Below are 10524 nucleotides of genomic sequence, written 5' to 3'. Positions count from 1 at the left end.
GCTTTTCGGCTGGGAATCGCGGTGGTATGAGTCCGGCCCACTCTCGGACCCAGGAGCGCTGCAGCTCCCGGAGAACTGGCTGCCTGGGCGCAAGGCGCGGGGGGCTGGGGGAGCCTCGCAACTTTCAAATCTTGAAGAAAATTTCAGCAAGTTAGAATGTCAACATCATTCACCTCAATCTTTAATTTGGAACATGAAGAATTACACTTTTTTATAAATAGAAACTTAGCTTTTTTTCCCCATCTACCTAATATTTAAAAAGGAACCCATATAAATGTAAATAATCATGTTGGGTTAAAGGGTGACTAAATGGTTAAACATTCAGGGCAACTACATGTTACTGTCCAGATAAGAATACTTTTCTGCAATACTCTGAGGACAGTTCACTATTTGCTTCAGTTACTATTTCTAGAATAATTGCTCAACTCTATTTGACTCTGACTACTCTGGCTCCTGTTTTGGTATTGCTATGGTTTGTGTCTGAGTGTCCCCCCAAAGCCTCATGCAGTCATGGGGTGGGTTTCTAGAGTTATGATTGATTCATGGTCCAATGTTGGATTTATGGATGTGAGTGCTACACTTGCCCTAGGGCGGGTAGCTTGCATACAATATAAGGGAGGGAAAGAGGATTGTTCTTTCAGCTGCTGCTCCTCCCTTTTGCTCTTGCTGCTTTTGCTGTCTTCCAGTGCCACGAACTGTTGTCCTTGGCCATGTGCTGCTCTGCCTTAGAGCCAGCCCAGTATGGACTGAAACCTCCACAAACTGCAAGTTAAACAAACCTTTCCTTCCTTAATTTTGGGTGTCAGGTATTTCTTCTCATCAATGAGAGAAAAGTAACCAAGACAGGTATGATGATATCAGCACCTGTGTGGTGATTGAAGCAATTTCTCATGTTATTTTTCTCAAGCCTGGGTTTCTTTTATTACTGAGTAGAAATCTGAACAACAAAGCATTTTCTGTGTAATGTAATTTAAAAATAAATTAAATTAAATTGATAGATCAAAGGTCTTATTAAAGTGCTCTGCCCCACACATACTTAAAGTCTCTACACTCTTCAAAGCAAGATGATCTTGTATAATATTATTATCTTAACTGATGTAGAAAATAAAAACAGATACAGGATGATCTATGTTCTTCAAAGACTAAAGTTCAAGGTTAACATAATTTATATAATAAACACATTGCATTGATTTTTGAAGGGCATACCACTATATTTAATATAGAATTCTGTTCATTTTGTTTTCTAATTTCTTATTTTCTTTTCTCACTGAAATTTGTAATATTTTCTTGATTTTAAATTTATAAAAATTATCTTTAAAAATTTAAAGTGCACGAAATATACACCAACTTTAGGGATGGTAGCAGTGACATTTTTTTTGGCCAATGATGTATTTTAAACAGAATTTCTTTCTTTAATACTCTTAAAATGCTATCAAAACGTGAAACTTCATATCATAATAAGTAGGGGCTGGGGATTTAGCTCAGCAGCACAGCGCCTGCCAGGCAAGCACAAGGTCGTGAGTTCGATTCCTGGTACCGGAGAAAAGCCAAAAAATAAATAAATAAAAAACAAACAAACAAACAAAATATGATAATAAGTAAAATTGTCAGGATAAGTCTTTCCCAGGGTAAAAGAGGAATTACAATTGATTTTCCAGGCAGCAACCTAACCAGTCCAATCACCTATGTAGTTTGGTGTAAAAGATAGAAAAAGTTAAACTTGAACAAGTACACGCTCAAAGACTCAGAATTGATTTCTATTAATAGGCAAATATTCTGTTTCACAAACAACCATGTTGTAGCAACAGAATAGTATGGGAAAGTGAAAACAGAATAAGAATTGTTCAATGCAAGAGAAAAAATTCATGTTAGATTGTATGTGACATTTTATCTCTGAGAAATTTCTATTTTAGGTGCACTATATGCCTTTTCTGATTTAATCCCTCCTTCACTGTTGCATAGTAATAGTATAGCTCTATTGAAGGGAAAATAAAATTAAAGCTAAGTGAGATTATATAACCTTGTTAAAATGACGTAGCCAATAAGAAGCGGGATGATATTCATAGCTTGGTCTCTGTCTTCAAGGATGGTGCCCTTCTTACTCTGCGATCTCAGTATTCTGGATTTCAGAAATCCTTTTAATTGTAACCTTTTGACAATAAAATCTTCCAGTGGCATTTTCCACGATATTAGTTCAGCCACTTCGTTTGATATAGATCACAGAGTGATCGTGAGCATGACCTGTTATAGTCACCTTTGGCCTCCACATGTGAGGCTCTTGTAAACTCCTTCTAATGAGATTTTTAGATTATATTTCATCTGATTCGGAGTGGGCCACGAGTGAAATAGGAAATGTAATAAATCCGGTGAGTGTTGTTGGAGAGGGCTGTGTTGGACCTTCACTGCTCATTGGTTTCCAACTTCCCAGCCCCTAACCTCCTCTTTCTTGTCAGAACACTGTATGCGCTGTTCCAGATTTTCTCAATGCTCTTCTCCCATACCTTGCATGGTAAAGGTGCATCACCATCCGGGTCTTGGCGATACATCATCTCTTTATAAAACGTTTTTTTTGCAACCATATCCTTGCTTACAAGTACTGGGTGTTTTTAGCACTCAGTGAGCATAACTGTATTTATTTATGTGATTCCTTATTAAATGAAGCTTCTACATAAATAAATTTTATGTTTTTATTTGTGTAGTTATTAAATGAATCTTGTCTGGTTATTAAACAATAAATGAATTACCAGGGGGAAAGAATCATATATCTTATCTTACTTAGTACTCTATTTCCAAGGCTTATCACATTCTCTAAACTGATATTTAAGAAATGAATGTTATAGACAAGAAAAATCTGTTTGATGCCTGGCATGGTGGTGCACAACTGTAATCCCAGCACTTGACAGGCTGAGGCAGGAGGACTACTGTGGGTTTGAGGTCATCCTGGGCTATATAAGCGAGTTCAAGGTGAGTCTGTTCTACATATTGAGACCCTGTCTCAAAAAAAAGAAAGAAAGAAAGGAAGGAAGAAAAATTTCTTTGAGTTGCAGTTTCTTCATTAATAATTTGGCATGATAACTAACATTTCTTAAAGATAATTATCAATGTAATAAAGTGCAATATATTTAAGGGTACATGAACTTCAAATATTTTACAAATCCTGATAAATTGAAGTAAAATTTACCCTAGATACAGACCCATTCCCTGTTTAGGCATGACACTTATCATCGTGTTTCCTTCATCCACCATTATATACCTTAGTGCTTTTCTGTGATTTACCGAGTGAGCAAGACCAAAATCTAGTGATGTCACACCTGACCTTCACTTTTATGAGTGGTGCTTGAACAGTGGGTGTATTTTGACCTGAATCACAGGAAGAATTCACCTGCCCCTTCATGTTACAGTATGCACAAAACACTATAACGTGACTAGTGGATTTGTGCCATTTATTGGTAATATTTGCATGGCTTAGATTTTTCCAGAACTGCATACATTTCTTTTAAAAATGTTTATATATATTTTATTGGTATATGTTTGTGACGCATATAGTTACAATGATTGGAATTCCATTTACTTCAGCTTGAGGCTGGAGTAAGTGTCTTTTATGGGCATTACTAGCTCCACTGACTTATAAGTGAGGAATATAAATTGTGAGTGTAATGATTCTGACACCGGTAAGTGAATAATTTCTGGTGAGGATGGCTGAACATTTGTGTGAATATTTTCCTGGTTTTTCCACTGCTTCAAAATGGGAAGCACTTGAGTATAAAGTTATTTTTCTCTGAAGATATGAAAGATTTTTTCTTACGACAACTATGTCTTTTATGATTGAGTCAATCAACCTGTGGTTTGTGGTTTTCTTGTGTTATCAATAAAACTGTCATCATACATAAGAGGCTGTATGTGACAAAGAAGTCTGTACTGAAGGTAGTATATGTCAAGCAGAAATAGGATAAAGGTAAGAGGTTTCATGTAATACAATTGCCTAGATCTGTGTAAGATGTCCTTTACTTCTCTAGAATAAAATTTATTGTTTGAAACAGCCATGGCATTTTCCTCACTGACAAGAAATTAATATATCTTCAGTTAACTCTTCTTTTTAATATATTTTAATCTCATACTCATAGGCTGGCCATGATAATGACCTGGAAGAGCAAAGGGGCAGGAGTTGCTACTTTTAATGAAGTGGAGCATTTCTGGAACATATGCCTGGCTTGCCCTGGTGCTGTTTCTAGTGAGGATGGGGGAGCGTTGTTCCCGCTTGGCAGAGACACTGGAATCAGCTGGGTGGGCATAGGGTAGAGAGCCCTGGGTTCCAAAAAGGAAGTCATTATTCACATGGTAAATACTGCACTGTTACAGTCGAGCACAACCACGCCAGGCATCAAAGAGATTTTTCTGGTCTATAACAAGTATTTCTTAAATAGCAGATTGGAGGACGTGATGAGCTTTTGGAATAGGGTAGTAAGTAAGGTAAGATATATAAATCTTTTTCCATGGTAATTCATTTAATAAGTTTAATAACTAGACAAGATTTATTTAATAACTACACAAATAGAAACAGTTTATTTATGTAGAAGGTTCATTTAATAAGTAAACACATAAATAAATACAATTATGCTCACTGAGTGCTAAAAACAGCCAGTACTGGTAAGCAACAAACTTTGGATATGGTTGCAAGAAAAAAGTTTTATAAAGAAATAATATATCGCTGAGACCTGGTTGGTGATGCATTATTTACCATGCAAATTATGGGAGCTCATTAATGCTCCTCTAGAGTTTTAAGAGAGTATTCTATCCCAATGTTTCCATCACAATGGTTCAGTAATTAAAGATGAACAAATGCATAAAACTTCACTCTGAATCACCACATTTTACTCTGTGGTATGTAAACATTCACTCACAAAGTACATAATAAAAAGAATTACAGCATCCTCCAGAATAATTTGATGAAAACTTGTAGATACAGAGGTAGTTTTTCACTCTTAAATTATTACTTCAAAGTAGATCAGCAGTGACCTGCAGACAGTTCAGGTCTCTGTAAAAGGAGTCTTTTATCCATTTTTCTTTCAAGGCTTGAGTTTTTTTTTTTTTTTTTTTTTTCCTCCGGTACCGGGAACTGAACTCACAACCTTGCGTTTGCCAGACAGGTGCTTTGCCGCTGAGCTAAATCCCCAGCCCCTTGAATTTTCTTTCAAAGCCAGTATTTCTTAAGTCTTTCAGAAAGAAAATAGATGAGAATGAGTTATGCTCATAGTTGAACTCTATAAATGTCTCCAATCACTTTTTCCTTCATATATTTGAATCTTCCTGGTAAATATTCTTGAATATTTGGTTTAAAACAAAGTATTTTAGAAGTACATCCTTAGAAATCTACCATTTATAATTCAATTTTCCAGGGAGTTTGCAGTCAGGTAGAGCAAATGCCTGCTTTATCCGCTTGTTTTTGCCCAATTCCTGTGTATTTTGCTGAAACCACAGGTCACTTTGTTAGACTTTGGTAAACACTGGTTTGTGTATATGTAGGTTTATTTCTTCCTGAACTAACCCAAGGCCAGAGAAATGTATAGATTTACTTTGGAAATTTCTTACTGCTTTGTAATTCTGATAATATTAATATATGCCATTTTATCTACTCCTTTCTGGTGTTTTCTGAGAAATTGGAATACATAGGAAATATTTGGTAACTCCTATGTTGATATGATTTTTAGGCCAGCTTGGGATAGGAGTTTTAGATTTCAAGTTACTGTTGAGGATATGATCCTAACCTAAGACACAATCCTGACCTAAGAGGAAGAATTAGGATTTGAAGAAATAAGAGGCAGGCCATGTATGGGGTTTATATTCTACTATTGGATGGGAATAGACAGTAAAAAATGAGATATATTCTAAACTAGAGGCTGATGAACATATATTCTGAAAGATATATATAGAATATATCTATATATAAAAGAATATATATATATTCTAATGTAATACAACCACCATTGTTAATTCCCTACCACTTTGTTTGTAACTCTGTGTTGTCTGTATTGTGCTTGAGATATGTTGTAAAATGTTGTATGTCTGTTAATGTTTCCCTCCTTTTATCTTCAAAATTAAAAAAAAAAAAGAATATATATATATTCTAAAAGATATATATAAAGAATATACCTGAAGATATATTCTAAACTAAAGGCTACAGAAGTTGAGACTAAAAAGGAGTGGGAAGAGGGGGGCTGGGGATTTAGCTCAGCGGCAAAGCGCCTGCCTGGCAAGCGCAAGGTCGTGAGTTCAGTTCCCGGTACCGGAGAAAAACAAAAACAAAAACAAACAAAGGAGTGGGAAGAGGGATCCCTCCAAACAGGAGCAGGGCACACCTCACTGAGAAAGAGGTGAGGAATTAGCTGTGTGTATAAGTAGAGGAAGAATGTTCTATGCGCAGGGGTCAGACAGTGCAGAAGCTGTCTGCTGGGAGCTTATCTAAACACTTGAAAGACAACTCAGATGTCATCACGGCTGTAGTAGAAAAAACAAGGGGACATTGGATGGAGATGAACGCAGAGCAGTGCACTGTGGGTGTATCTTATAGATACATGGGAGAGAGTTAAGTAAGCCACGATGTTGTCGTCTGACCTACATAGCAAAAGGACCATTCGCTCTGTGATGCTTTCATCAAATTTGGCTAAGTGCAAGAAGCTCTGTTATGAGATTATTGAAATCATCCACGTAAGAAATGACAGTGGGTTGGAACAGCAGTCATAGTGGTACCAGAATCTACATGTATTTTAAGGGGAAAATGAACAAGATCTTCCAGCAGATTGGATGTAGGTCTGAGAAGAATAAGATTCACGTTTTGTCCTTCTACACGGAAACATGGGCTGTTTGTCAACTGAGGTGGGGATGGCTTTAAAACCAGGTGAGAGAGCTGGAGCGGTGGGCACTTGGAGTTCAGTGTTGATTTTTCTGAGTTTGATTTGTTTTAAATACCCAGCTGGAGATTACAGTAGGCATTGTAACAGGCAAATCAAGTTTACTGATGGTTGTTTGTTTAACAACAAATAATTGTTTCTCAGGAGGGTTCTCAAATGGATGTTCTTAGCAGACAGCATTTCAGTTCCTGAGACCAAATAAGGTCACCCAAAGAGTGAGCAGTGATAGAGAAGAGAAGAAAATCAGACAGAGCTGTGTCCTACTCTGGCATTATGGTCAGGGAAAAGATGGAACACCAAAGGAATAATGAATAAAGTAGGAGGAAACCAAAGGAGTGAGAACACTGATTGCGTGGAGAGATGACTCATGACTACAAAATCAGCCTCAGGTAAGACAGTCCTTTAAGTGGATCTCATTTAGAGCTGTGAAAGTTTTTGTAATCGCTGTTTTTCTTGTGCTTCCTCACTAGCCATGTTCATTTTTTGTTGTCACTAATGGGCCTTGCCGCAAAAGATTCACACAGAGAGCACCTGCTTCTGCTCTTCACAGAATAGCGTCAGGCGGCAGCCCTGTCTACACTGGGCTCCGTTGCCCCCAGCCTCCCAGGTGCCTGTGGATTCACGTCAGAATCTCCTTCTACGCAAGTCACAGAGTGTTAAGCTTTGCCGAAGCTTTGATTAATTTCATGGCCTTGTGGTGTTCCTAAAGCTTTTAAAATGTTCAGAAAGTTTGTGAGCACCACGATCACACTTACAATTTATTTTTGACACTTCTGGTGTTTTGAGTTTGATATTCTCTCCCCCATAAGACAGTGCAAACTTTGTAATGATGATTAACAAGAACTTGGTGGCACTTACATGGACCTGGCAAAGGGCAGAGCAGAACACACCTCTTCTCTTCCAGGACGATAATCTGGAAAGATGAAGGTTCAAGGGTTCACAAGCTGTAACCAAGTAGACCTGATTTCCAGATTTATTGAAAAGGGCAGCAAATGCACAAGACATGCACATAAATCTTGCCTTTTTTCCCCGTTGCACTGAAGAATGAGGCAAAACATGGCCAAGAGGTTGAGTGTCTTAGCAGCTTTTTCTTGCTTTTCATTTTCCTCACTTTCTTTGGGAGATCTGATTAAGCACAATGACCTCATTCTTTCAAAGGTGGACGGCATTTCCCATGCACTTTTTCCTAAGAAGAACACAAGTTGTAGATGAAATAAAATAATATAATTCATCTGTCATAAATACAGTGTTACCTCAGTTTATGAACCCTTTTGTTTGTGAACAATTTGGTTTGCAAATGGAAGTGTTTGGCAAACGTGTTTGTTTGCAAACTCTACATCAGGTGACAAACATGACTGTAGCTTTTCCAGAATGGTGGAATGAATTAAATTGGTGAACAGAGATTTGTGAGCAGAGGTACCACTGGTATCTCTAGATAGAGGAGTTGAGGACAATTGTGCTATTCCTACTCTACACATAAAAGGAAATATATATATATATATTCTTTCTGAGTGTGATTAACCTTTATGTAATACTGATTGGAATTCTCATGAGCTGTACCATAAACTGAAAAATTCTTATTCAATGAATTTAGTAAGTTTCAACTGTAGTGTTTAAGATACGCAACTGACAAATGATTATGAAAACATATTTAAAACATCTACAAACCAGGGAAATCTGCAGAGCAAACAAGTGTTTCCTACCTTCCTTACTTAGCTCAGTCATTGACGATACCCCAAGCCAGTGCTTTACACACTCAAAAGCCGTTTTGTGAACAATGTCAATTTCATTCTGGTTTGTGTAATCAACTCTAATGTTGATCAAGGCAGATTTATTTTGCCTTTATAGCATGCCTAAAATGTTTCTGGCTATCACAATTAGTTCGAGGAATACTAGGTTTAACATGAGGGTATTTTAAGGACTTAAAAGGCCATTATGGGAGAAGGGCAGAGATCAAAGTAGAAAGTGGGCAATACGGACCTTCAGAAACAGTCACAGGGCAGAGCAGTGAGATCTCCAGCACAGTAAGCATCCTGATCTTTCTGCTGAGAGTGACTGGAGACTGTGTATGCTTTTTAGCTAGGCAGATGTCAGCAAAAGAGACTGAAAAACAGAGTTGAGGATTGTAGCAAAAAACACTCTCTACAGTTTTATGAAGGCATCAAAAAAAGAAAAAGAAAAACAATGTAAGGGGCTGGGGATTTAGCTCAGCGGCAAAGCGCCTGCCTGGCAAGCGCATGGTCATGAGTTCGGTTCCTGATACCGGAGAAAAACCAAAAAAAAAAAGAAAAACAATGTAAGAAGGAGAACAAATAATAGCAATAGATGAAAATGTCCTATAAATATATATAGACTTGGAGACACATTACTGCGCCAGTCACAAAGGTGCCACTCATGCAGTTGACGAGGACAAAGTGAGTGGCAGAGGGGAGAAACATCACTAATATTGTTCTTCAGATTTTGAGCAAAGAAAATTCTATTTCTAGTTACTAAATACATACATAGCACTATGACCTAGACATTCTCCTTTCAGTCTACTTTCTCAAAGTATTAATGAGCAAATAAGAACATATTGAAAATTCCATAAGGCTGCTGAAGGATTTTCATCTCATATTGGATAGCAAACAACTATAAATCCTCCTTAGGTCTTTCACTAGCTCTTTCTCAGTCTCCTTGTGTTGTACTCAGGGTCTACAAGGGGAAACAATAGAGACACACAAGTCAGAGAATTATTCAATAGTCACCCAAAGAGTCATATACAAAGAGAGTGCATGAATCTGTCCACACGCCAAAGACCAAAAGAATTCAGCTGAGGGCCTGGATCCCACAGCAATGTCCTGCATGAGTTCAGTTGAAGAGCTAGAGCCCATCACAATGCCCCCTACGAGTCCAACTGGAGGCCAAGAGCCTACAACAATGTCTCATGGAGGCATGTTTGAAGGATCTGTGCTAAGAAAGCCCAAGGTCAGTGGTGGAAGTTAGACAGTCTGTGTCAGCAGGATGAAGGATCTGTGCTAGCAGGCTGAGGGATCTGCACTGGAGCCAGAAAGCAATGCTCAAAGTAAGAACCAGAGCTCCCCTGAAAGGTACCATAGCCCTCCTTAGCAACAGTGAGGTCCTGAGCTCCTCCAATGATGATAACAGCTGAGTTTCTATTGGGAAAGCCAGTGTGACAAGCTCTTCCAGGACATTCAACAGTGTATCATCTTCTCCTCTGGAGCCAGGAAGTGCTGCTCAAAATAAGGACAAGAGCTACCCCAAAGTGAACCACACCCAATCTCAATGACAACAAGTTCCTGAGCTTCTTCGATGTTAAGAACAGTCACATTCATATCAGGAAAGCCAGCATGACCAGGTCCTCCAAGAGAACCAGCAGCTCCATAACAGCCTCTCAACTTCTTTCTCTCCAGTTTGCCCCTTATGCTGCCAGCAACAATCCTCAGGTGGGCCTCCCCACACCCAGCACCACGCTGGTTCAGTTCAGCTGGGTGTTACAAGCTGACCACCAGTTGTCAATCCACCACACCCTTTCTTTCTTTCTTTCTTTCTTTCTTTCTTTCTTTCTTTCTTTCTTTCTTTCTTTCTTTCTTTCTTTCTTTCTTCCTTCCTTCCTTCC

The 10524-nt window shown here is 38.2% G+C and overlaps 1 protein-coding gene across 1 annotated transcript in view; it reads right to left on the bottom strand.

The window, feature by feature from the left end:
• LOC102025818 overlaps positions 1 to 10524 on the bottom strand; it is a 36888-nt gene that overhangs the window by 20265 nt on the left and 6099 nt on the right. Inside the window, 4 exon segments of the mRNA XM_013505920.1 lie at positions 4119 to 4305; positions 7767 to 7821; positions 7929 to 8094; positions 8889 to 9011. Coding sequence (XP_013361374.1) covers positions 4119 to 4305; positions 7767 to 7821; positions 7929 to 8094; positions 8889 to 9011 — 531 coding nt within the window.

The sequence above is a fragment of the Chinchilla lanigera genome, unplaced genomic scaffold, assembly GCF_000276665.1.
Source record: "Chinchilla lanigera isolate Chin_1 unplaced genomic scaffold, ChiLan1.0 scaffold00104, whole genome shotgun sequence".
NCBI classification, from domain to species: domain Eukaryota; kingdom Metazoa; phylum Chordata; class Mammalia; order Rodentia; family Chinchillidae; genus Chinchilla; species Chinchilla lanigera.
This window is presented reverse-complemented; position numbering and strand designations above follow the sequence as displayed.